Source organism: Fusarium odoratissimum (genome assembly GCF_000260195.1).
Source record: "Fusarium odoratissimum NRRL 54006 unplaced genomic scaffold supercont1.45, whole genome shotgun sequence".
NCBI lineage: Eukaryota > Fungi > Ascomycota > Sordariomycetes > Hypocreales > Nectriaceae > Fusarium > Fusarium odoratissimum.
In genome coordinates, this window is record NW_022158782.1 from 13025 (window position 1) to 38863 (window position 25839).

The 25839-nt window shown below is 46.9% G+C and overlaps 11 protein-coding genes across 12 annotated transcripts; 6 read left to right on the plus strand and 5 right to left on the minus strand.

The window, feature by feature from the left end:
• Positions 1-1405: 1405 nt before the first annotated feature.
• On the minus strand, positions 1406-2568 carry FOIG_14848 (uncharacterized protein; the record flags this gene model as incomplete). Its single annotated transcript, XM_031216138.1, has 2 exons — positions 1406-2156; positions 2216-2568. 2 exons carry the CDS (start codon positions 2566-2568, stop codon positions 1406-1408), a joined length of 1104 nt encoding a protein of 367 aa, XP_031054054.1.
• Positions 2569-3912: 1344 nt separating this feature from the next.
• FOIG_14849 (uncharacterized protein) lies at positions 3913-5209 on the plus strand (the record flags this gene model as incomplete). The annotated part of the gene is made up of 4 exons (XM_031216139.1): positions 3913-3944; positions 3999-4066; positions 4188-4813; positions 4865-5209. The coding sequence occupies 4 exons, from the start codon at positions 3913-3915 to the stop codon at positions 5207-5209; spliced, it is 1071 nt and encodes a 356-aa protein (XP_031054055.1).
• Positions 5210-5270: 61 nt separating this feature from the next.
• On the minus strand, positions 5271-6764 carry FOIG_14850 (uncharacterized protein). Of its 2 annotated transcripts, XM_031216141.1 has the most exons (4): positions 6634-6764; positions 6508-6568; positions 5468-6448; positions 5271-5417 (listed from the first exon to the last, which is right to left on the minus strand). In XM_031216141.1, the coding sequence occupies exons 2-4, from the start codon at positions 6556-6558 to the stop codon at positions 5382-5384; spliced, it is 1068 nt and encodes a 355-aa protein (XP_031054057.1). In that variant the 5' UTR covers positions 6559-6568; positions 6634-6764; the 3' UTR covers positions 5271-5381. The 2 variants fall into 2 exon arrangements, with proteins under 2 accessions (XP_031054057.1, XP_031054056.1); XM_031216140.1 differs by having other exon boundaries at positions 6508-6764.
• Positions 6765-8080: 1316 nt separating this feature from the next.
• Positions 8081-8675, plus strand: FOIG_14851 (uncharacterized protein; the record flags this gene model as incomplete). Its single annotated transcript, XM_031216142.1, has 1 exon — positions 8081-8675. Exon 1 carries the CDS (start codon positions 8094-8096, stop codon positions 8673-8675), a length of 582 nt encoding a protein of 193 aa, XP_031054058.1. The 5' UTR covers positions 8081-8093.
• Positions 8676-8948: 273 nt separating this feature from the next.
• Positions 8949-9898, minus strand: FOIG_14852 (oxidoreductase). Its single transcript, XM_031216143.1, has one exon. It carries the CDS (start codon positions 9878-9880, stop codon positions 9131-9133), a length of 750 nt encoding a protein of 249 aa, XP_031054059.1. The 5' UTR covers positions 9881-9898; the 3' UTR covers positions 8949-9130.
• Positions 9899-10439: 541 nt separating this feature from the next.
• On the minus strand, positions 10440-12118 carry FOIG_14853 (uncharacterized protein; the record flags this gene model as incomplete). Its single annotated transcript, XM_031216144.1, has 2 exons — positions 10440-10867; positions 10921-12118. 2 exons carry the CDS (start codon positions 12116-12118, stop codon positions 10440-10442), a joined length of 1626 nt encoding a protein of 541 aa, XP_031054060.1.
• Positions 12119-12649: 531 nt separating this feature from the next.
• On the plus strand, positions 12650-14792 carry FOIG_14854 (uncharacterized protein; the record flags this gene model as incomplete). The annotated part of the gene is made up of 6 exons (XM_031216145.1): positions 12650-12728; positions 12779-12853; positions 12907-13085; positions 13140-13780; positions 13827-14170; positions 14224-14792. 6 exons carry the CDS (start codon positions 12650-12652, stop codon positions 14790-14792), a joined length of 1887 nt encoding a protein of 628 aa, XP_031054061.1.
• A 402-nt stretch (positions 14793-15194) lies between these two features.
• On the plus strand, positions 15195-17332 carry FOIG_14855 (uncharacterized protein; the record flags this gene model as incomplete). Its single annotated transcript, XM_031216146.1, has 4 exons — positions 15195-15233; positions 15294-15672; positions 15726-16866; positions 16915-17332. 4 exons carry the CDS (start codon positions 15195-15197, stop codon positions 17330-17332), a joined length of 1977 nt encoding a protein of 658 aa, XP_031054062.1.
• Positions 17333-18354: 1022 nt separating this feature from the next.
• FOIG_14856 (uncharacterized protein) lies at positions 18355-20553 on the plus strand. The gene has a single exon (XM_031216147.1). It carries the CDS (start codon positions 18458-18460, stop codon positions 20351-20353), a length of 1896 nt encoding a protein of 631 aa, XP_031054063.1. The 5' UTR covers positions 18355-18457; the 3' UTR covers positions 20354-20553.
• Positions 20554-20793: 240 nt separating this feature from the next.
• FOIG_14857 (uncharacterized protein) lies at positions 20794-22061 on the plus strand (the record flags this gene model as incomplete). The annotated part of the gene is made up of 2 exons (XM_031216148.1): positions 20794-21740; positions 21983-22061. 2 exons carry the CDS (start codon positions 20794-20796, stop codon positions 22059-22061), a joined length of 1026 nt encoding a protein of 341 aa, XP_031054064.1.
• Positions 22062-22169: 108 nt separating this feature from the next.
• Positions 22170-25217, minus strand: FOIG_14858 (uncharacterized protein; the record flags this gene model as incomplete). Its single annotated transcript, XM_031216149.1, has 1 exon — positions 22170-25217. The coding sequence occupies one exon, from the start codon at positions 25215-25217 to the stop codon at positions 22170-22172; it is 3048 nt and encodes a 1015-aa protein (XP_031054065.1).
• Positions 25218-25839: the final 622 nt, after the last annotated feature.

The window sequence follows — 25839 nt, forward strand, 5'->3', positions numbered from 1 at the left end:
AATAGAACACCTATCCACACACTCAACCATAAGATTATCTAAAACCCGATTCGTCTATTGCCGCTAATCATACTCCTGATACCCTGTTGCGCGTTCCCAAACCGTGTACAGCCGCAAGCCTCGCCGTCGAGATGATTGATAATAGCAGTCAAGGTCGTGAACTCCTTCCTGCAATCTCGTTTTGGACAGTGATAGGACTTCTCCTGATCTGTCAAGATCCAATCCTTAGGTTGAATATGCTTTATTAATTGAGGGAAGGATGGTGGGTAGTACTAACAGACAGGAGAGTTCAAATGCTGGTTCAAACCATTAAGGCTCCCAAACAGTCGATGGCAGAGATAGCACTCCCAGACCTGGAAATGCTGATAATTTGCGAGGTGATTGGCTTCATAATGCGACGATCCGTGCCAACCGATGAGATTATTGGTGATGGCCCCGCCAGGATCCTTGCTCCGCACAAGCTTATACAGTGTATCGCGATTCAACCCTGCAGCCTTGGGGCATGAACCTCTTTCCAAGTGGTACATGAGCCCATTAGCGCTTGATAAATCGCGTTTATAGAAGGGGTCCTAAATCTGCTGGCGCTGATAAATATGCGAGTAGAGGTACATTCTAATTTATTAGAATTTTGGAAATGTTCCCTGCACTCTTTACAATAATAGTGATCCCTTTGCCCATGACGATTTCGCTGCTGCTCTGACGGCCAAGTCTCGTCGGATAACGAGCATCTACACGAGAAATGGTTGACGGCATTTATATGTTGGAACTGGGCCTATTGGGAATTACAGAAACGGGGGCACGTAAGAGGAGGGTTAGCATTTCACAATATTAAAGGGAGTAAAGAAAAGGGATTGCGACATATTACTTACATAATGAAATGCCAAGCCTCCCTGATTATCAATTTCCACATAACCAGCCCCCTACACACATACTCAAGGGAGACTCAACATGTCTGCCACTGAAGCCCCTTGCAGTCTACCAACAGGAATGTTGTAGATTAACGAGGGATGGAGGAATGCATGTCACCGAACAGGAATTTGCTTTACCTGTCCTTTAAATTTTCATGTGGCGCAAAGTTCAGTTTCTTGGCATTGACTGTGAAGCAATAACTATGGTGACTGTCCCTTGATATACACAAAACAGAAATCGTCAGCCCATGCGCCAATCCCGATAGGACTAACAATTCACAAGCAGATATTACTTCAGGAAGGTATTGCCACTGAATACAGATCGTTCTACTTAGGATCGGTTTCAAATAGAATATATATATACATTGTCGCTACAATAATAAGCTGAACAAGCATTATATGTAATATAGAAAATGCAATAATTAAAACTCCTTAGAGTAACGCCTATACAATGGTTGAAAACCAAAACGTCTTAAAATAATTGTAAGTCGCGCTATCTAACCAACAGAAACCACCCCCCTCCTTATAAACGTATCGACTTCTTGGAGCGGATTGTAAGTGAACATTTCGTTGAAATCTCTCAGACAACGGTTTCTCATCTGAATATGTCCAGGTTTAGTACTGATACCATGCTTGGTAGTTTGGTGATCAAGCTTGTTCAGGCCCAAGACCTGAAGCGGCCCCTCGCATGTCAACATACTTGCGACGTAGTTCAGGGCAATATCTTCGCAGTTAAACTTCGAGTCGACGTACTTCCGCAATCCCTCCATGAGTGAATCGTTGGACCAGTAATACTCCAGAAACGATAGATGCGTAAAGGCTAGACCTGTGAGAGCCATATGGTACTTGTCGGTTTTGCCGCCACAGAGGCTATACATGGCTTCATCATGCTCGTTGTTGGACCAGCAGCGCGCAAATGGGCCAGTGAGACGATTCATACCCGATCGCCTCCACTGTTCGAATACCCAGTCAATGTCAGTGTGATTGAAGTTCCAGTCATCGTCAGAGAGCAAAACAGCCTGAGTCATGTATTTAGGATCCGGTAGGAACTTTTGGTTGAGACTGTTTTCTTCGGAGACGCGGAAACGGACGGGAACATGGTTCTTGCCCACGAAGTCGCTTGGGGGCTGTGTCGTGTTATCGTTCCAAGCAACGACGATTTCGTACAGGGAGGTTGTCTTGTACGCGGTGAGATGCTCGAGGGTTTTGTTCAACTGGAGGGGTCGTTGATAAGTTTGAAGCGCGATCCTTCGTTTTTGGTCAGCTAAAGCAAGTCCGCTTCATTCCACGATTGAATTATAACATACGTAAACATGTCGTCCATGAGATGTCCCGTCTTGTCGACGGCTGTGTTCCAAACGGTCATATTGGCAACCTCATCCCGAGAACCACACGTCTTTCTCGCTTCGTGAAATGTCGAATACTCACGAAGTTCCGACCATTCGCTCTTTGTGTCGTCGTTGCCACTGAATGTGGAGTAGTCAAATCCGTACACGGAAGCGAATAACATGCAGATGAGAAAGCTGGCAACAGATACAATGAGTAGCCTCCATTTCTTAGGTAGACAATATGTCATGTAATGGGTGATGGATGATGGTTCTGAAGACTCCTCGAAGGGCATCGGCGTCATCTCATTGGACTTTCGGTTGGAGTTCGACATCTTTAGGTGATAGAAAAGAGCGAATAGCCAGGCCCAAGTCTACCAGATGATAGGCGATGGAGGATGGTATAATATAGTACAATATGAGAAAATAAAAATAAAGACAGGACGTTGAAGGATATATCAATAGTAAACAAGACAGCGAAAGGAAAAAGGAGAGAGAATAGTAAATAAAACTTTCTCTTGCAACAGGAGATGAATAAAATGCAGTAGTCTAGAATCTAGTAATAAGAAAGCTTAACTGTTTCTGAGGCGTAATGTTCTCCACCCAAGGATCACTCTATTGTCCAAGTGTCTCACCCTCCCTTGTTGTTTTTCAGCTACATATAGATTTCATACTCTACTCGTCCGCAACAGATGAAAACCTCAATAAATTGTCGATGTTATTACGTATTCAAATCTCTATCTGGTATTGTTCAAGGGCGGCTTGGTCAATGGTTACCATAAAGATGTAATAATTACTGGCGCGGTTTGGAGAAGAGTAAGCGAAACAGGTGTATTGTTTGATCTTCCATCCCTTGCGCCGTTATTGACCTTGACTTGGTGGGTTGCGATGCCATTTTCCCCACTACAGTGTCTCTCGTTCTGGCCTATCAATTTGCTTCAATCCATTTCAGCTGGAATGCTAGAGTGCGCTTGCAAACGCGAGGGAGGTTTAGACTTTGCAATAACGAATGGCTGCATTGACCTTTAATCCCTTGCATTCTGGCCGATTGACTTTGTTTCGCTGGGTTTCAGATCATCGAGATGGAATGTCAGGGTTGCGTATGTAAATGTAAAGAAGATTTAAGTGCGCTTACCACCACAGAGCGTCCGGATTATTTCGTGGACCCAAGGGTGGAGTATCTATACATATCATTGCGTTGCACTCTAACCTAGGGATTTATTTCCCTGCATTCTTAGATGAAATGTTAAAAGGGCGCATGCAAATGCAAGGGATATTTAAAATATTAATTATTATATAGTAATTCCTTACTGACAGCAATAGATCAATATATTTTAACCCCTTATGTTAAGTAAGGTTAACTTGGAATTTAAATATTAACCTTAGCTTGTTTTTCTCTATTTCTTTTCAATATATTACTTTGTTAAAACTGTGTTCTTTTTACTATGCAGCCCTGACTTTTATTACAGAGGTAGCTATCCAATATTGCGCCACAGTGCATAAGTAAGAGCAAGGGAGATAAATGCACAAGACGAAAGCCATCTAAGACATCTTTTTTCATTTGCAATGCCCCTACTGCTATCCTTCCTTCTGCAAATTTTTTTTCACCTGTTTCTTTTCCTTTTCTGATTTTTTTCCTGTTATTGTCTAAATCTAATCTCATCCAATATCTGCCCAATATGGCTTCGCTATCAACAAGCCTGTATATGGGGTACGTCTTTGAAAGTCACAAGTTTAAGGTTTAGCAACTAATTAGCATTTCTAGAGCATGGATTATTTCTTCGAATTCGACAATCTTATTTAATAAATGGTTAATTGATACAGCTGGCTTTAGTAAGTTATCAGATCTATTAACAACTTAGCATTGCGAGCTAACAAACCCCATAGAATATCGTATGTCTTCCGGCCTGGAACAAAATTGCTCTGGGCAAGTATGCTAATAAGACCCCAAAAGCTATTTTATTGGTATCAATACATCTTATTTTCGCCTCGATTGTTACACAGATTATGGCTCGCACGACAACGAAGCTCGATGACCGCCACAGTCTCCCCAAAACGTGGACCTTCTTCCTTACAACAATTCTACCAATTGGGATTGTTTCATCGGGCTCCTTAGTTTGTTCCAACTTGGTCTACCTCCACCTCTCGGTTGCTCTTATTCAGATGCTCAAGGCGGCCTCCCCCTTCACTGTGCTCATTGTCCAATGTATGTTTGGCCTCGCCAACCCAACACCGGCCCAAATTATCAACATCCTCATTATCGTTTTTGGTGTTGCAATCGCCAGCGCTGGCACCTTAGAATTCTCCTTTATAGGATTCTTCTTTCAACTTGGCGGACTTGGATTTGAGGCTGTGAGAGTGGTCTTGATTGAGCTCCTGCTCAGCCGCCAAGGACTGAAAATGGATGCTATGACGGGTCTTTACTACTCCGCGCCCGTTGTTGCAGTATTGAACCTATTTTCCGCGGCCATAATTGAGCTGCCTCATTTTAACATGGCTGATTTACATCGCGTTGGATTCTTTTTGTTGTTGCTAAATGCTGCTGTTGCTTTTACTCTCAGCTTTACCAGTATGGTCTTGGTAAGTCTGATTACATTGGACGATATGAGTCACACAGCTAATTATCTACAGATTGGCAAAACATCAAGCCTCGTTATGTCTCTATCAGGGATCTTCAAGAGCCTTCTTTTAATTGGCTGTTCTGTTGTTATTTGGCATACAATACTTACGCCAGTTCAGTTATTAGGTTATGCTATCACTCTACTTGCACTTATTTACTATTCATTGGGTCGGGAGAAGCTTTTGGCAGGATACCACGCTGTTAATGATTGGGCTTTTCAAGATTGGTCGCTATCTCTTAAGGGCAAATTTGGTACTGGTACAGGTATCTCACCACGGGGTGAAATGGTCTTATGGATTGGCTATGCCGTATTTTGTATTTGTGTGGTTACTTTTGCTTTACATATAGGGCATTAAGCTGCAACTTATTATATACAGAATTACAATCAGGCAACTGATATTACATATGTCCTATTGCTTCTTTAACCCGAGTTGGCATGTCTTGCAACCATTATATTGCACTATCTATGATATTCTCTAAAACACTTATAAAGTAGCTGCAAAGCTGCAAAAGAACCGGGATAGACCACTATGATTTGAATTGAATGACCAGTTTTCCCGATGTCTAGTAAGATTAGTCAACCGAGAACAAAGACATCGACATGGGTGACATACCTTGGAGAACCGATCAACCAGATTATCCAGGTCATTAAAGTTTAATGATTCCACCATGGGCTTCACCACGCCTCTTCTTACGAACTCGAGAGCTTCCAGTGTTTCAGTCCGTGTTCCCACTAACGTTCCCAAAAGGTTAATGCCGCGGTCAATGAGAGTCAGCGGATGCAGACTCATCGCTTGATCTGGTGGAGGAATACCAACGCAGACCAGAGTACCAAACACTGCAACTAGATCAAGAGCGTTTTGATAAGCTCGACCAGATCCTGCGGTAACAATAACGGCCTTGGCTCCAGCTTCATTGGGGGTAAGCTTCCTCAATCCCGCTGGTGTAGCAGGCGATGCTCCGTCAAAGTATGCATCAGCTCCCATCTTGATACAGGAATCTTTTGCGGGCCCGATATCAACAGCAGCAACACGGAATCCCATGGCCTTCGCATACTGAATCCCCAAACCCCCAACACCACCGCCAGCTCCGACTATAGCAACCCATTCTCCCGGTGTCGCTCCACAAGCCTTGAGGGCTTTATATGCAGTAACGCCGCCACACAATGTCGGTGCAACCAGTTCATCTGGGAGCTCATCCGACTCCGGAATTGTGAGCACATAACGACTTGGTACAATGCAGTGTTCGGCGAATGTTCCATCCCATTTTCGTCCAGAATTCTGCTGCTCTAGACAACGGACTTCGCCGCCAGGCTCACGACAACAATTGCATCGACCGCAGACGTCTCTGACCCAAGCAATGCCAACTCTATCCCCAATCTTGACAGAACCGGGATCTACACCAGAGCCAACTTGAACCACGCGTCCCACGCCCTCATGGCCAAGAACCTCACGGCATGGACCGAGGTAGCCACCTGCAAGGGCCATATCAGTGCCGCAGACACCAGTTGCAGATAGTTTGACGAGCACTTCCCAAGGCTGAAGCTTGGGGATGGGAAGAGAGTTGATCTTGAACTGAAAACCATTATCTGAGCGCTTTATAACATGTCAGCGACTGGGATAACAAAGATCATTCGGCTTGCGATTTAGCTTACAACCACGGTAGCTACCCGATGGCAGGGCTCGTCAGCTGCGGCGTCTCCCATGAGTTCGGTGCTATTAGGTCAGAGAAAATTTGGTTATGTCGCGACTGAATGTGGTTGAGGGAAATTGTCACTGGCTTAGGTCAGATATAGTTTCAAGTGGAAGGCATACAAATAATAACTGTGAGATATGTTGAGTGCAAATCGCGGATGCCGCGAACAAATGCCGAAGTGCCTCTCTCTAGAAACCGAATGGCTATGCTTTTGCGGGGTTTTACCATCTGGATGTAGACTAGATCGTGGGGATGAGGCGGGATGCCGATCTCACTTGCGGGGGTGGCAGATTTCCCGACTCCACGTGTTCGTCATCTACGGAGCATGATTTTTTCTTGCAAGGAAGACGGAATAGGTCATCCTGTCTATTCAGTCTCATCTCTCTGCTATTGATTGAGGGTCTCGTGACTTATGACTCTCCTGGCATTGCATTCACTAGGTTGCATCCCTCGCTTGCTCCAATTCGGACTGCCGCCTAACTTCGCTGCCCGATTTCATGGCCTCGGTTAATGCCATGACGGATGAGCAGCCGCAACATTGCTGTCCTATTTGCTTTGCTGAGTTTACAAAGTCCGGTGAGCCATTTGAGACCTAGGCCCTTGGCTGGATGCAAAGCTTACTAACTGTTGCATCAAGACCACCTTAATCGACATTACCTATCGCGTGAGTTTATTACCACCTCCTTGAAGGGTATGTATACTGAGGCAACAAGGATCCAGACACAGATGAAAGGCCTTATCAATGCCAATACTGCATGCGTGGTTTCAACCGTCGGTCATTCTGGACTTAATTATTCTTTTTTGGTTTTCAATAGCTGAGTAATAGTCATCAGAGACGCACTGCTTCGACATTTGAGAACATGTGACAGACGTCTCCGAGCAGGGTTACCGCCTCCAATACTGGACCAGAAGAAGCGAGGGAGACGACAGAACGCTTGTGAAAGATGTGCAAAGCTGAAAAGGAAATGCGGCGGATCGCAACCTTGCAAAGCCTGCACCGACCAGAACCAAGATTGCAATTACGGTCAAACGCCACTGAAGAAGATTTGTTTTACTAGCCCGCCGGAGCTCAGAAAAGACCCGATCCTGTACTAACACGCGGATTTATCATCACAGGACCTCAAGGTTCAGAATCCAACATTTTTATCACAGCATGACTGGACTCTAGACTCAAGTCACTCGACGCTAGTCACCTCATTCTATCCTCGCCAACGGACACTGACCTAACAAAGGCTGACAGGACGACACTTCTTGGCAAGCAAATGTGAAGAGATTATCAGAGGTATCCGGGAAACAACATCTCAAGCGGCTGATATGAGCTTGTCTGCGTCCCAATAACTGTCTTGTGCACGGTTCTTTTCCCCAAGAAATTTGGAGTTATTCTTGACGACGTTCTTTCAAGTCTGGCCTCCAAACTGGCCTCCAAACTGGCCTGTCTTCCATAGACCAACTTTTAACTCAACTCTCAAGCCCCCTACGTTGATAGCGGCTCTTTCATTGATCGGTGCCACCTTGAGTCCCGAAAGGAAGCAGCGTGATCAAGCCATGGTCTGGTTGGAGACAGTCGAGAACTGGATCTTCCAGGGCCCAGACTTCAACGAAGACATAGTTCCTCAAACAGACGATGATAACCAGTCTTACCAAGTTCTCCAGCGACTTGATATAGTACAAGCTGCTTATGCCATCGTTCTGCTGATAAATTGGGAGGGTAATACAAAAGCGAGGCTCAGAGCACGAAGGACCCGATTTCCAGACATCGTCTACGTTGCCCGCAGCCTTTATCCCTTCGCGATGCCTGGAACAAGTGAGGAAGAACCCCTTGTTCCGTGCAGCCTCTATGATCATTGGAGAGAATTTGCATTGCGAGAGGAGTTGATCCGCACTCTTCTGTATACGTTTCTTCTCGATTCTGCATTCGTCATGTTCTACAACATGAGTCCCAGGATGGTAATTAACGAGTTAGAATTTGGTCTCGCAGCTACAGATGAACACTTCAGTGCCTCAGATGCCGAAGCATGGTTTATGTCCACCCAAGCTGCAGAAAACAGGGCAGTGGCATGCAGCCAGGTCACGTTATCCCAATCTTTAAGCATGATTATGACTGAGGATTGCGGTGCTACCCAGTAGGGAATCTTTGAGCAATGAGTCCATTAAATCTGTTTGCTATCGCTAATGGTAAGTTGTATGGGAAGACAAAACAGCAGGTTCTTATTAATTCATTTTAGCCTTCCATAGTCTTATCTATCACCACCAGAATGGACCAGACCAAGGATCCAGATCTTTAGCAATCACACAAGGGTTGAGGAATTGGTTTCGAATTTGGTCCAACTGCAACTTCTTCTCAACCGCCGAGAAATATCTCTCTTCTGTAGGAAACAAGGTTGAGTTCTTTTTGCATGCAGATGAGTATTGGTGTCTCGCTAATCTGTTCTGCTGGCAATTGGAAACTGGTATCAACCCCCACCAAGCATTTGGTGATACTCATTCAAAGCTATCTCAAGGAATATCTGATATGGGTAAAATACACAGCTTGATCCTTCGCTTCCATGTAGATCTCGGCGAAATAGTTCTGTTATAAAACATCACTTATTCTTCTTCTCTAATCTCTTTCTTTCGTCGGTGTTATGAAGCCAATCCAACCAAGGCATTCCTCCAAAGTGAACATCGAAACGCTCATGATGACGATCATGACGATAGGCTGCGCCACCAAAGAAGTCGAAGCCACTATGAACGGTTGCCGTCTCGATGAGCTGCCAAGCCACAAACGCCCACATGGTCAAGATGTGAGTTCTGAGCAATATGGGCGGGAGGACAATGGGAATTGTGTTGGCTACAATATGCTCGATGGGATGTGCATATTGTGAGGCGAAGGCGACTGGTGCGGTGAACTTGTGATGGATTTTATGGATGCGACGGTAGAGATATGGTATGTGAAACAGTCGATGGGAATAGTAGAAGAGAATCTCTCGAGCAACTAAGCAGATGGCGAAGTCTCTCACGAAGCTCTTCGCTGATGGCAGAGATGCTGTGATCTGGAATGTTGATGGCATATTTCGCTGCGTCGCCAGAAACGCTAGCGATAGTTGCAGTCCAATGACTATGAGCTGATTCCTCAAGGATATCACGACAGAGTCCAAAATCTCGGACCCTTTGGGCTGTTTTGGTGGAGGCTGTATCTTGTGTTTCGACGCAAAGCTTGGGGCAACATGATCAAGGAGAAGAAAAAGAGCTGAAGGAATCCACCAGAAGAGGATCTGGATGAGGCCGCTGCCTACGAACTCGATCGTAAATGGATCATAGGTAGCGACTATATTAGCCCAGAGTTGAGACATTTTGACTTCGGCTTTGGTGGTTGATTGATGATTGAGCTGAAGGATCATGAGATCGAAAGAGGTAGATATACTTTTCTCAACGACTAACTCAATCGAGGAGGAGCAAATCAGAGGCGCTTTGATACCCCGCAATGTTTGAAGTCTAGTACTCATAAGGAAGTCGTGTCAAGAGCCTCTGTCTTCACTTTGCCGTTTTAAGTCTAACCTCTACAGTTTCACGCGGAGCCTCGGTTGGCTTGAGTGGCGTCATGGTCCAGGTGGCGATCCACATGAATTATCTTGACCTTCTCCGAGGCTCTGTTTCGCAGCCAGAGAACTATTGGCAATAAAGTGAGGTTTCATTGGTTGAACCTCTGTAATCTCAAATTGGCAGGCGACTATATGAGAGGCATGACATGCTGCTCGGGGCCCGCGGGTCTTATATCTTAACACTCCGACGGAGTCACAAGTGCATTACCCTCGAACATCAGAGAGTCTTATGTTCTAGAGGACCAGCTAGTCCTTTGCAATGTTTCGCAAGAACGCCTACAATCTCCAAACAACTCTCTACCACCACAATTTACAGTACCCACTCAGCCTTCGACCTCCCTCTACGTCCAGTCGGAACTTTCCAGCCAATACTTGACTTCTCAAACTTGAACGCGGGTGCCAGCACTTTGAAGTCCCCATCCAGCCCGTATTCCTTGCCACTCATGTCCCAAAAGTACTCAGGATGTTTAAACATTTCCGGGCGAATTTTCTGTAAGGATTGATGCGTCTTCCCAACGAGCGCACTCATATCATCGTAATGGCGAGGGTTGAACTGCAAGTCCCGGCTTCTTAAGGTTTTCTGTTGGTCCTCAGAGTACAAGCCGAGACGATAATACCAGATGTTATACTGTGTGAGGCTGATATCGATGTCGAAGGTGACATCTTCTTTGGTGCGGGCTAACAATGCTTGGACAGCAGCCGTGGCTCCAACCAATCCGGTCTGATAGTCCGAGTTGGCTCAGGCAATGTCAGAAACGAAATCTTGAGATTCAATAACACGGTGAACTTACGGAACAGTGGAACAACAGCCTCGTCGAGACCAAGAAACTTGCCCTGTAAGTATGACAGCCCAACCAAACAGTCACTAATCTGCTGCCATCCCGAGCGGTACGAGAGCGGCCCCTTGAAACCATAACAATTCTCCCTCATATAGATCAGACTTGGGCTCAACTCACGCAAAGACTTGGAGTCAAAGCCTAGCTTTGCCAAGGCACCAGGACGGTATCCATCAACAAGAACATCAGCCTCTTTGAGAAGCTCAGAAAGCGTTTGTCGTCCCTCAATTGTCTTAAGATCAATCTCAACGTCTCTCTTGCCAGTCTGAAGATCCGGCATTGTTGCTGCATACTCGGGTAACCTGCTGCAGGACACACGGATGACATCGGCCCCAAGAACACTGAGGATCTTGGATACTGCTGGAGCTGCGATGACACGAGATAAGTCCAAGACTCTGATGCCGGCGAGTGGACTATAGCTCTCACTGTCTCTGGCTTCGGGCCAAGGCTTCTTCGGTGCTGGCACGCGAGTCGATGTCCATAAGGGTTCTTCCGACATGATCTTGCCATGCTCGCTTGCGAAGAATTCCTCAGGCGTATAACAAACTACACCAGCTTGCTTGTACTTCTCATTGGCGACCTTCTCAATATCCTTAGAGTCCCATTGTGCAACTTTTTTCGCGTAGATCTCGAAGGCTTCTTCAGTGCTGACATCACTATCCTCAACACCCAACATCTCCATCGTGGGCAAAGCGTTCATAGATCCATGCAGATGATACCATCTTCCGTCTTTGGTTCGATAAACATTTGTCGCATATCGCCTGACTGGCTTGCTCATCTGATGGATGTCCATCTTGGCAAGCTCTGCTAGCATTTTGTTGTTCTGCATAAAGTGCTTGCCACCAATCGTGGGTAGTAGCACTGATTCAAGGAACAGGGTTGCAAGGTCCGTGTTGATTTCAACATTCTGGTAGTTGATGCCATAGCGCTCTGCTGCGACAACATTTGCAGTTGTAGCTACGAGAGCGTTTAGGGCTGCGCTCGACTCCGTGATCTTGAGAGGTGTGAGGACGGAGGGTTGGTCGTCTTCTCCAACGAACTTGACTCTCTCGGCGGCTTTGACGAAAGAGTCTGGAAGTTGTAATCTGGGATCCTGAAGGAGAACTTCATTTAGGATTCGAGTAGCTTCGGTGAAAATGGAGTAATTCGACATGGTGTTGACGAATGAGGGGCGATTCATGGGGAGTGATGTTGCACAAGGTTTGAAACAAACTCAAGGTTGCTGTATGTAAACGGAACGGATGTTCTCAATGCTACATCTACCGTTACAACCGGGTATTTAAGTAATGCTCTCGGCTAAGTGAAACCGACTATTGCTTCCACTGTCCTTCAAGTCAATGATGCCTTTGGTCTCTCCGGAGTTCTGGGGCTTGATCCGATCCTCGGAGTCTTGCGCCGGAGTTCTGACAGCGGGCTTCGGGACACGGCTAACTGTGACACAGGAACAATGATGTCACCAAACATTAATCGAACAAGTGACTGACATACTCAAGTACGGAGTACTGACTGTCGGTTGCCTCGGATATGAGACTTGTGAATCGCAATATCCGAAATTGCGGGGTGATATAAAGATGACTTATACTCAACGCCTCGCAACCCCTCAACCTTGGAGGGCTTGGTGGCTATGCAATCTAACACACTACACTGTAATTCCTCGCAAGTAGTTCAGAGACACAAAATCATCATGTCCTCTAACAACGAATGGCGCGCTGGAGAATTCGGCGTCAGGCCTGTACGAGTGGCTAACTGTTCCGGTTACCATGGTACGAGAAATCTTCCATAATCGAGATATGACTAACTGTTAATTTTGTAGGAGATCCCGCCATTGAGATGTATAAGCAGGCTACGTTGGGCGATGTTGACTTTATCACTGGTGACTACCTCGCTGGTAAGCCTTGGGCGCTTGAAACGTAGATGGGCTGCGTTGCTTACAAGAATCAGAGGTCAACATGGCCAATAATGCGGAGGCATATGCGAGAGGACAACATCCAGGCTACGAGGCTACTGCATTGAAAGGCCTTGAACTTTCGATCGATGCCATCGCAGAGAAGCGGATCAAAGTTGCCATCAATGGTGGAGCACTCAATCCTGAAGGTCTCGCTGTGAAAGTAGCAGCTTTGGTAAGACGTTCCCATGGCATTTTTAATTGATGTCTTAGGCTAATCCTTTCCCAGGTTGGCGAAAAAGGTTACAGTCTCAAGGTAGCCTATGTTTCCGGTGATAACGTGCTTCCCAAGCTCGGCAAACACATGCCGCAAGACAGAGAAAACGCGTTGGCTCATCTTGATTCTTTAAATGATCATGTTACTCTCACTCCTGAGACCTACATATTCGCCAAAGGCGGCGATGAACCTCGGGAAATAGTGTCTGCTAATGCCTATCTCGGTGCCCACGCCATATATGAAGCATTTCAACACGGTGCCGACATCATCATATGCGGCCGAGCTTCTGATGCCAGCCCCGTTATCGCCTGCGCATGGTACTGGTGGTCTTGGAGCAGCACCAACTACAATGAACTGGCTGGGGCCTTAGTCGCAGGACACTTGATTGAGTGCTCAGCCTATGTCACCGGCGGTAACTTTGCAGGCTTCGGCGCTTTTGATCTTGAGAACTTTGTTGACCCTGGTTTCCCGATTGCTGAGATTGCGCAAGATGGCTCTTGTGTCATCACGAAGCATGAGGGTACAGGCGGTATGGTCACTGTTGATACGTGCAAGTCTCAGCTCGTTTATGAGTTGCAAGGCAACATGTACATTAACAGTGATGTGAAAGCCTACTTGGAAGATATTGAGATGGACCAAGTTGGTGAAGACAGGTATGCAAGGCCCCAAGTCGTACCAGCGTCGCTAACTTAAACAAAGAGTTCGTGTTCACGGAGTCCGCGGTGCGCCACCACCAGATACCACTAAGCTCGCACTCTTTTACAAAGGGGGCTACGAAATGCAGGCCTTGTTCAATGCAACGGGTCACAACTTTGAGCAAAAGTTTGCCCTTCTTGAAAAGCAAGTTCGTTTTCATCTTGGTGAAGGGAAGCTCAGTCATCTCGACTTTCTCGAGTTTCAGAGGATTGGCGTTCCAGCTGTGAACCCTGCCAACCAAAACAGCGGTACGGTGTATCTCCGCATTTTCGCTCAGTCAACGAAGGTAGAAGCTCTTCAGGCGATTATGATGGCCATTGGAAACATCTCATTGAAGCATTACTCGGGTTGGTCTATCCGGCGAGTGGAAATCAGGTCAAGGTCACTAACTTGTATGTAGGGTTCCACAGCTCTTTGGACTTCCGCTCTGCTATGCCTCGTCCATATCTGGCATATTATCCAGCTCTTTGGCAGCAAGCCAAACTTGAAGAGAAGTTCCATTTTGTGAATGTAACTGGCACAGCGAAATCTTTCAAGACTACACCTCCTCCTCGGTTTGAGATTATGGAAGAGAGGGCATCTTATGACACCAAATCGCCAACGCCTCTTGAGGGTGGAGTTCTTGAAGTGCGATTGGGTAGTATCGCCCTTGGCCGTTCTGGAGACAAGGGCGCCAATTTGAACTTTGGGCTGTTTGTTGACACGCAGGCCAAGTGGGACTGGCTGCGCTCATTCCTGTCTCGAGCCAAGGTACAAGAGCTTTTGGGAGAAGACTGGCGTCCAGAGTTTTCCATTGAGCGTGTTGAGTTTCCCAGGATCTTTGCTGTGCATTTTGTTGTATATGGTATTCTTGGTCGTGGAGTCAGTAGCTCAAAGCGATTAGATGGGTTTGGAAAGGGTTTTATTGATTACTTTAGGGATAAGGTTGTTGAAGCGCCCGCCTCTATCTTGCAACGCAGCCATATCTAGACTCTAGAGCAATCTATCAATCTACACATTGTCTGAATTCCGACTCACCTGGGTATTGCGCTGTGTCCGTTCCAGATTTCTCTTACTCACAGACTCTTCCTGGTCACATTTGATGAAGATTTCCTCATTTTCCTCACCGTCTCTCAGGTATCTCAAATCATCAGATCTTCTGTAATGGGGGGTCACATACAGGTATTCCCTAGTCTCGTTTGGTGGACCCGTCCGGAGTTTTGGTGCGCTATGACACAGAAGTCTCGGAGTTTTGCGCACTAACGAACAGGAGCCGAGGCACAGAACAAGTGCTACTATAATTAAAGTTTACAGTGGTCATGGGTCGTGAAATGGGTATTCCGTCCCCTCATGAACCGGAATTCTCGTCTGTTGACTTCTAAACTCCGAAAAATGAACAACCGCGGCGATCGTCGACGTCGCCTTGCAAAGGTACCCATCATTCGCTATGGCACGGTAGAATACGATTATTGACTAATTCCGTGGTGCCAGGCATGCGATCATTGTCGGAAAGGCAAGGTCCGATGCGACGGAACCCGGCCAGTTTGTGGACGGTGTCGGGGTTGCGGAAATGAATGCCACTATGCAGATGTTGACAAGCCCGATCCACGTCAACGCCGATCTAGAGTTCCATCTCGAAACTCGACAGGTATTACAATTGGCGAGGAGACTTTTGACGGAGCTGGTGCTTCCTCAGCCTTGTTGTCAGACTCTGCAGTCGTCCAAACAGTCGCTCATCCTCAGTTACATCTTCAAGCCCATGATGAGCTTCACAGCTTCACAGAGTCAAGTCCCGCTCAGACTTTGGCAGCAACGGATACAAGCCCTCGGGACACGATAGTTGGTGGTCATGGAGATATGCGCTACTTTGGTAGGTTTGCATAATCACTCAAACACTCATGAGCTTATTCAATATGTCGATAGGTCCGCCATCGGGCATATCCCTGGTGTCGACGGCCACTCCACGCAAATCAGGACAGCATACACCAGAATCGTGGTCCAGATGGACACACCCATCTATCGAGCCTTTGTTCACAAAGCGGGTCATGAAGGCTCTTCCATCTTGGACTGAGGCATTCTCCCTTGTCAGCGAATTCTTCACTCATGAGCACCAAGTCTTCCCTTGCTTCAACGCACCAGCATTCATGTGCCTACTAGGCCAGCAGTACTCAGGTACATGTACTGAGAGTCCAGCGTGGTGGGTCTCGCTCAATTCTGTTCTTGCAATCGCACAGCGTCGTCGAGCGGAGGCAGCTCAATCAGCAGAGGCAGAGGATCTAGCCTGGGCCTATGCATCAAATGCACTTGCCGGGACATGGGATGTTCTCATGCGTAGTACACAATTGTCTTCTGTCCAAGCTCTGCTAGCCATTGCCTGGTTCTTTATCGGAACACCAAACCCGCAGCCCAGCTTCATGCTCGTTGGTTGCGCCGTGCGTCTTGCACACTCGATAGGCATACATGTCGAGAGTCAGGATCCGTCTGTAAGTTCAGCAGAAGCAAATATGAGAAAGAAGGTCTTTTGGATCGCGATTTGTCTAGACCGGGAACTGTGTCTCCGAACTGGAAGACCCCCTTGTAACGATCTCAACGCTGCCTACGTTGACCCACCAATGGGTTCCTTGGATGAAACGGAAATCATCAAGACTGTTGAGGGGCATGAACTAAACCTCTTCAAAGGTCAGATACAACTAGCCGCGATCCAGAGCGCGATTTACCAAGATCTTCATTCAAGCAAAGCCCCACCGAATGGCATTGCAGATTCAGTGGCGGACTTACTGCAGAAGCTGGAGAATTGGCGTACTGAATTTGCACCGTCTCTCACTCATGATTCTGCTGCGAGGTGCGAGCATCACGGGTTGATGCGGTTGTACTTTTCCTACTACAATGCCGTTATCGTTGTGAGCCGCGCACATAGTCTAACTTATTGGGTGTCACCAAATCATCCGGAAATGTCAGCCCTACCTTCAAAGATGAGAGACTCCATAGAGAATTGCCTCAACGCGTCCCGATGCATTATTGGATTAAGCAAGCTTATACCAGTCACATGGAAGAGCTTTCACTGGTAAGTTCCATCAGGTCACGGCTTTAATTAATGACTAATTGGCTAAAGGGACGTCATTCCAATACCTATGAGCGCTGTTGTTATTCTCTGCATCATGACACTTCGAAATCCTATGAACGAGGATGCGCGGAATGACATGGGTTTGGTTGGTGACGTCATGCAAATTTTCAGAACTCTAGACGAGGCATACGGCAATACTTACCTCACTCAGGTCCAAAAGGTCTGCCAAGAACTATACAGAAAGGCTCATTACGCTGTGCAATCTTCAAATGCACAACTAGTTGAGTCTATTGATGTAGAATCTCCTGCTCTTCAAGCTTCCTCGAATGCCAACCAGCAAGAAAGTCACCAGCACCATACTGATAATATGTTTGACTTCAATATGGATGTCTTTGAGCAGACAATGCCTTATCCAGTTCCGATGCTTTGGGACTTGGATGCATCACTATGGACTGCTATTATATAGGTCCAGTTTGAATACTATTTGCTATTAATGACAGCGCTGCTGTTGTGAATCAACGAATTTGGAGTGACAGGCGTAAGAAAGCAATACGGTTTGGTTGGCTAGAGATAATGAAACATGACGTGAAAGCAGACATTCTCGAGAGATACTAAATTGGACGGCGAACTGACCCCTAATCTTTTCAGGAATGAGCCAGCAGCTGAAAACTTGCCTCTTGAGACTCTTAAGCATTGAATTCCATTGTTTGTAATGCATGAGGCTTGCATTTCAACAATTTATGTAGCGTTACCGGGTAGGCCTGTTAGCAAAACCAACAGGATTCGCCAGCCTAAGAGGTCCACCCACCGTAAGCGAGATGTGATGGTTGGCTGCAGTCTGACAGAAGAAGCTACGCCTATCTAAATTTATCCAGTGGCGAATGAGGTCGATCATCCAAGCCCCATGTAGCTGACTTAATTTGAGCGTTTTCTGAGCTTGGTTATGTCCAAGAACGGAAAAGAGGCAATGCCGTGTTGTCGATCGAAGGTTGGAGTTACCAATCATGATTGAGTCCATGTACAGTAATGTCTAGAAGCTGTATGTAGGTATTTTATCAATCCTGAAATGGTTTAATTTTATGTGATATTTAATACAAGAAGTGCCTTCTTTAACTATTTCAATTGCCAGTAACAGAACGGCGACTTTGATGTCGACATTCAACGTGATGACATGACGAAGAGCTGCCATGACCATTCTCTGGTGTATTCCCGGTTAACCCGGCCGGAAGTTGCGTGCCGCAATTAGTCTCGGCACAAAATCCCGGGTTTAGCATTGAGCTAGACCTTTGGCGGCGGAGCAGAAGCTACATCCTGTTACATAGCCAAGAGCTTTGTTTCCAAGGTACCGTGTAGCCACTTAAATCAGGAAATTTGCACAAAGGTACGTAAGCCTAGGTAGTATCACCTGCACTAGCCAGGGAATAAAACCAAAGATGGGTAAGAAACGGGAAGTATAGCTTGGAGGAGTGTGCAACCTTGACTAAATGACGTTTGTATAATTGGGCTTGATAAATAGTTCTGACGAGACCATGACCATCAGTAAGTGACTCTGCCGTTTTGTTTGCATGTCAAAAAAGTATCAACTGTGAAAATGGTTTCGCAACACGTCTACGACTTATGCCAAGCAAAAGAAACGGTGAGCTCCGTCTTGGCAAATGATCCAAGCCAGACCCCAGGAAATGCCATCAAGAAGCTATACGGCCATCACGAGCACGGACTGCATCACCAGATCTCAGCCAAAGAAGACACAGAGAAAAGCGAAGATGCCATCGAAGCAGCCCTCCAATGCGGTCGTTGGGGCCCGACGACCCCAAGTCCATTGTTTCTCCAAGCATTCGCCGACTCTCTACAATGTCTAAATGAAGACCCAATGGCAGGTGTCGTGTCGCCCCCGTTAATGGGTTCTCATGGAACTATGCCTCTCACAGTCATTGCTCCCCTTGCAGATGTCATGCGCCACTGCTCGAATCTCATCGTGCGGGCTGAGAAGGAAGTTTTCTTCATTACATGTTCCTGGGCACCATCAGTAGCGCAAGCTCTAATTAAGGATTCTCTGATTGAACTCTCGAACCGAGCCGGAAAGACAGGGAGACGAGTGGTTGCTAAGATCATGTATGACAAGCCAGGACCATGCAACGCTATAAACCCACATCAGTTTGTCAAACCAAAATCGTACACCTCAAAGACGATCGACTTGCCTCCACCCGAGGAAATTCCAAACGTCGACCTGGAGGTGGTCAGCCTGCATCGAATATTCTTGGGTACTCTGCACGCCAAGTTCTGCATCGTGGATCGCAAGATCGCTGCTGTTATGAGTAACAACACGGAAGACAACGATAACCTGGAGATGATGGTCCATGTTGAAGGGCCAATAGTTGATAGCATATACGACACTGCTCTGATAACCTGGCAAAATGCTCTTCACCCAGAACTTCCATCTCTCCAGACACCGGCAGCTGAGGGCGGATTGCATACCTCTGCCGATAATTCCACAGCGACGGAAAACGAAGGCTCACATCTGCGAGACTTCACCACCATACAAGCTGATAATGAACAACCCCTACCGGAGCATTTCCCAGATCGCCCTCACTACGATGATGACATAGAGGGAGAGGTCAGGCGCATGCAGTCATGTTACGCTCTGAAAGAGGGTGAATCGCGTCTTCAAGCAGCAAATCGCCAGCTCAACCTTGCAGTCGAGCATCCAATTGCGCCTACTGGACCTGAGATTGACTCAGGAGACGAAATGACGCCATACATCTCGACAATTGGTGATGGAAAGCCAGTTCCGATGGCGCTTGTATCTCGACCGCCATACGGGGATATCGACTCGAAAAGCGTCCATGTGCCCCAGAACGAAGCATGGCTGTCGTTGATCAGGAATGCCAAACACAACATCTTCATTCAGACGCCAGATCTCAATGCTGCCCCATTGATTCCAGCCCTCAAAGAAGCACTGAAGAGAGGAGTAGAAGTTACATACTATGTGTGTTTTGGCTACAACGATCCGGGAGAAATGATCCCCGGGCAAGGCGGAACAAATGACCAAATCGCCCAAAACCTCGTCTCATCCCTCACTAAAGATAGCCCTGAGCGCAAACTCTTGCACATATACAACTACGTCGGAAAGGACCAAGACCACCCCATCCATCACTCCTTCAAAGCTCGCTCCTGTCATATAAAGCTTCTGATCGTCGATGGCAGTGTCGGAATACAAGGAAGTGGTAATCAAGATACTCAATCTTGGTTTCATAGTCAGGAGATCAATCTCATGGTTGATAGTGTGGAGATATGTCAGAAATGGAGAGAATGTATTGATAGGAACCAGAACACGAAGATGTTTGGCAAGGTTGCTGAAGATGGCATTTGGAGGGATGCTGAGGGGAAGCCTGGAAAAGGGTACATGGGAAATCCAGGGGCGGTTATGGGATTGGTTAAAGGTGTTTATGGCATGATGATGAAGATGAAAGGTGCAGGGGGCTTTTAGTAAACGTTTCATAGGATTACAATATTTGTACAATGTGTGATTCTATGCTGGGCGTCGATTTGGAAGGGTTCTGAAGATGCTGAGTGAGGATGGGTTAGTTTGTCTTTTATGTCAAAGAAGAATACAAGGCATGTAAACAGTCTTGATGTGCCGTCACGCAGACGTGTCAATCTATAACCCAGAAATGTATATTAAACTACCATGAATGCTTGATAGGCCTGATTGAAGAACCCGCATTTGTTTATCCGTAGCGGCCAGAAAGCTGACATAAGGACTCATGTAAGCTTTTACCCCTGTTCACAACAACCAATCACTGAGTCTTGTGCTTTTGTATCAACTAACTAGCGATGATCGTTAACCCCGCAGCTTACAAGAGACGTCATGTCTTCTTTGCATCTATTTTCCTCCACTTGAATCTTGCTCCTGCAACTAAATCGAAAATGTCATCCGCAGTGGACATTCAGTCACTCCCGTCAGAAGTTCTTAGGAACATTCTTTTCTCTGTGCGCAACGAGAAAAATGGCCAAGGCTCAATTAAAGAGTGTCGCTTAGTTTCACATTGCTTCAACAATGCTGCATCGCCATTGCTCCTCACCGAAGTTTCTGTTTGCCTTACCTCGGAATCCTTCACTCGTTTAGAAGATATTTGCTATCACCCCATTTTCAGCAAGTCAGTGCAAAAGGTCAGCATAGTCACGTCTTACTACGAAACCGAATTAGCCTGCAACAGGCCACTATTCATGCTCGAGGCCAAGGCCAGACTGCTTCGACATGTAGAGACCATGGAACGGTCGAGATCATACCGGAATAAGTATCCTCACACGCAAGCGCAATCCCGGTGGCTGTCAAATATGGCTTGGAGAACAGAACCTGAATTCGAACAACTTTTCAATGACCAAGTTGACGAAGAGTCACCAACACCTACCCAGAGGCTATTTCTCAAGCTTTATGATCTGTACAAAGAATTGTACAACGACCAACAGCAGCTTCGAGAAGGCCAACACCACATCACTCGCTTATGCGCCGCTTTGAGTTCCTTGTCCAACCTGGTATCCTTGGAGCTGAACGATATTAGAAACTTGGGAGGCATGGAACACTTGGACGCTGCTGACTTTGCTCATACCGGATATGATCATACAATACTGCAGCACTTTAGCCCTATCTTGCGCAAGTCAAGATGGTGTGGCTCTTTCAAGACGATTCACACTGCAACTCCACCCGTCGAGATGCTCGGAACGTTGTGCTCTGAGCTCGCAGACAAAGGCCTGAGACCTAGGACAATTCGCCTCCGCTTGGTTCCTCCGCCCAACATGCAAGCTTGGCAACTATCACCATCGCAGCAGACGGGATTGAAGAATCTGGTTGCTCAGACCACGAAACTAGCACTGTATGTGGATTATGGGGCACGGAGCTTTGAACTAAAGGACAATCCTAGGCACGAGATGCTTGCACTCTGCTCTATCACCCAGTCATGTATGAGTGCACCTCATCTCGAGGATATGCATGTTGGGTTTATTGGTTATCCTCCGCTTAATATGAGACCAACTGTTTCTTTGCATGATATTCTTCCAGTCAACCTTTCCTGGCCACGGCTTCAGTCTCTGAGCCTACATAATCAACCTTTCACAGTAATGGAGCTGAAGTCCTTGGTTACTCGACACTCCAAGACCTTGCGCGACTTGCAATTGCAAGCTTGTTGGTTGCTTGAAGGCAGCTGGGTTGATATTGAGGAAGTTGTTCAGGGCGAACATGCTCCAGAGAAAAGTAGTATAAAATATCCACAAGGTGGAAATCAGGCTTAGCCATATAAATTAAGTCAAATAGAGTAAAACCCCTTCTTGTTCCAGAATGCAATATACCGCTTAATTATATCCGGGCTTAGTACAGCATATTGGATGCCGCTACCTACAAGAGCCTTGATAGCGTTTCTCGAATCATAGATCGGAGAGTGCTGGCTCACCTCAAGTCTTGTAAAGTTGCCCAAGACCTTTTCTTCTAGCAGCGGCATGACAGGCGCAAGAGGATCATCAGGAACTATCTTTTCCGACAATTTTGCAATCCAGTTAGGATACTTTGTGAGCTCCACGCTGTAGCCAGCTTGGCAAATAAGAGAGCATGTCTTGTTCACAGACACTGACTCTTCAACCTGTGGCGCCACGAGGCAATATGACTTCCCGATGTTCTTTGTTGAGCGTGAGATGTGTAACATAGCCTTGACAACATAGTCAACTGTAACATACGCTGGATCAAGATCGAGCTTGAACCATGATCCAAGTTTGATGCAGCTGGAAATGAGTCGTGAAACAAGGTCGTTGGGATTGCTCGCTCCCGTGACAGAATGGCCAATGATGAAGCCGGGCCGATAAATAATGATTGGAAAGCCACGTTCTCTCATGCGTCGTACCATTCCCTCAGCCGTCCACTGGCTCTGAGAGTAGCCCACATCGTACCTCACGCCTTGAATATGGGGATCTAGAGGTTCGTCTTCCAAGACCCTCTTGGTTCCTAGAAAGTATCCTGTCTGACCCCATGTATCGATGCTAGACACGTAGTGGAATGTCTTGCGTCGCCCTCGCGCAGCAAGACGTAACATGTTGCGAGTTCCAAGGATGTTGGTATCGTAGTGCTCATGATATGAGTCGCAGAAATTGATCTTGGCAGCGAGGTGAAAGATGGCGCTGGACCAATTGGAAAGCCAGTCAAACTTGGCCGATCCCAGACCGAGATCTCGACTCGTGATATCCCCTGGCAGTACCATGATCTTGGTAGTCAAAGCAAAGTCATCAGGCCACAGATCGTATTTTTGCATATTGGCTTGAAGGCGACGAGCAGCTTCGGCCTTTGTTTGGCCACGAACTAGGCAAGCAACCTGTTTGACATTTGGATGACGCAGAAGCTCGTCGAGTAGAAAGGCACCAACGAAGCCTGTCACACCAGTCAAGAATATCCTCCCTTCGTCTGGGTCTTCCCAATTTGGCGTCTCCTCGATGTCATCCACCGTGTCGACGTCCTTGATCCATTTATCCGCATCATTAGGTGCAGTGATGGACTCTGCATCACTTTCGAGGAAATGAAGCAGACTTGAAAAGCGCGAGTGGCAGTACAAGTCATGCATAGAGATGAGGCGGCCCAGATGCTTCTTAATGCGAGCGATAAGAGCAGCGTTTTGGAGTGAGGTGGCGCCAAGGGCCATGAAGTCGTCATCGTCTGTGATAGGGGAGACGCCCAGAATGTGCTCCCACATAGCTTTAAGCGTAGCCTTTGTTGATGAAACGGTATTATTCCCATTCGTGAGGATCGAACTGGGGATGGTTGGTCCCGCTTTAGGGAGGCTCTCCGAAAAGGCACGACGATCAATCTTGCCTCTGGAGTCCACAACAAGATTTTCAACGATTTCAAATCTATCAGGGACCATGTAATGCGGAAGTGTGCTCCGGGCAAAGGATACTAGATCTTGCGACTTTGTAGTGGCTTTGTCGTAGGGCACGACAAACGCGATCAGAACCGCAACACCATCCGAATCTGCTGCTGGCCGATTGACGACAATGACAGATTGAACAAGTTCGCTTTCGAGGAGACTTCTTTCAATCTCTTCAAGTTCTACTCGAAAGCTTCCGTGCTTCAATTGGTTGTCTCTACGCCCAATGAAATCTAGGCCGCCGCCGTCATCCCTCCATTCGGCCACGTCGCCACTCCGGTAATACCGAGAGTGAGAGTCGCCCTGGTCTTCCCGCATGTCTTCGTGTACTCCATTGGCTCCTGGGGTATCGAACCCATAGAAGATTGACTTATCAACAGTCTGTTGACTCAAATAACCTTGCGTTTGTTGAGGCCCAGCGATGCAGATCTCGCCTCGCTGCTTGGTATCGCGAATGACCTGCTGAGACTGATCCACGAGGACAATCTTCATCTGGCCAACAGAATGCCCAATACCAATCCGGTCACGCAGTGTCTCCTTCACATCGACTTCTTGCATTGTCACAAGGGTTGTACACTCAGTCGGGCCATACGTGTTCCAAAGATGCTGTGGAGGGCTGTGCTCAAGCACAGCACGCATGGCCGTCTTATTGGCAACATCACCTGCAGTGAGCAGATGCCGAAGACAGTGAAAGGAGTCGGGCGATGACTTGGCGACGATATGGAAAAGAGCGGCAGGCATAATCATGATGGTAATTCTTTGAAGTTCGAGATAGCTCTTCAGTGTAGTAGAATCAACTACTATCGCCTTTGGGATAATGACGATAGTGGCACCGCTGAGAAGAGTAACCCAGATTTCGAAGAGGCTCAGATCAAAGCCAGGGTCATTGAAAGCAGCCACCCGATCTTCGGGGTTCAATGGTGTCACTGGGGTACTAGTTGCCAGGTGCATTATGGCAGAGCTGCTGATCTGGACGCCCTTGGGCTTACCAGTTGAACCAGAGGTGAACAGTATGTGCGTACGACGTGATTCACTCCATGAGGAACCAGAGTCCGTTGCATCAGTGGACAACTCCGAGACTGGTGCATCACTGAGATGGAGAAGAGCGATACCCTCGGAAGAAAAGGTTGAATTCTCGTCAGAAATGACGTACTGAGCATTGGCATCGCGCAGCATGCTTGCAATGCGATGAAATGGTGCTGTAGGCGAGATTGGAACACAAGTTCCACCAGCAAAGAGTATGGCTAACTGCGCGATAACTTGACGATGATCAACATCGAACAAGATCCCGACAGAATCGCCTTGCTTGACGCCGCGTTCCTGCAGGAAGCGTGCAATTATTCTGGCGGAGTTGACGAGTTCGCCATAAGAGATAGAGCGAGCGCCATCAATGACAGCAATGGCTTCTGGAGCTGTAGTGCTCCAGGAAATAATATTGTTCTCCATTGTTATGCTTTTGACGAATGGTAATTGAATGTTAAAAGATGCAATACGAATACTAAGTTGATCTTTATCCCTGGTAAATAATTCATAGATGCCGCGTCTTGAACTTCTTCTTATCCTTTGCTACCAGGCATAAAAAAGATTGTTCTAGATACGCAGCGTGGCTCTGCGGGGTTAGAGCTTCTTGCCTTGGTTGTTGGTCGTTGGTTGTATAGAAACACAAACCTGCAGGAGAAGTTGCTAATGCAGCGCTAAAGCGGTTTGGCAACCTTCAGACCCCTTAGACACTCAGCGGTGAGTTGTAAAGTATAGACAAACACAAACCTGCAGAAGAATTAGCTAATGCAACGCTAAAAATGAGTTGGCAAGCTCTAAGTGCTCACAAGTGTGCAACATCGACGGCGGTTTGACGGAATACCCAATGACCGAGATCATGTAATACAGGCTAATGATGTCTTACAAGGAAAGGTGGCTCGTCATATGTAATACCTCGAAACAACCATCACGGCCAGAACCGACGGACTGAATAGTGTCATGGGATATCCTGTGAGAAATTTTAGTGTAGCCCTTACACAACGCCTGGACCAACGGACTTAATACTTTTCCGGAATATCCTGCAGGAGAT

Excerpts from the sequence above, each read along its gene's own strand:
- FOIG_14850 (XM_031216141.1), bottom strand. The coding sequence starts at position 6,558 with ATGGGAGACGCCGCAGCTGACGAGCCCTGCCATCGGGTAGCTACCGTG. Across the intron at positions 6,449-6,507 it reads ATCGGGTAGCTACCGTGGTT|CGCTCAGATAATGGTTTTCA; the intron begins GTAAGCTAAATC and ends CATGTTATAAAG. Across the intron at positions 5,418-5,467 it reads TGGTTGATCGGTTCTCCAAG|ACATCGGGAAAACTGGTCAT; the intron begins GTATGTCACCCA and ends TAATCTTACTAG.
- FOIG_14852 (XM_031216143.1), bottom strand. The coding sequence starts at position 9,880 with ATGTCTCAACTCTGGGCTAATATAGTCGCTACCTATGATCCATTTACG.
- FOIG_14856 (XM_031216147.1), top strand. The coding sequence starts at position 18,458 with ATGGTTTCGCAACACGTCTACGACTTATGCCAAGCAAAAGAAACGGTG.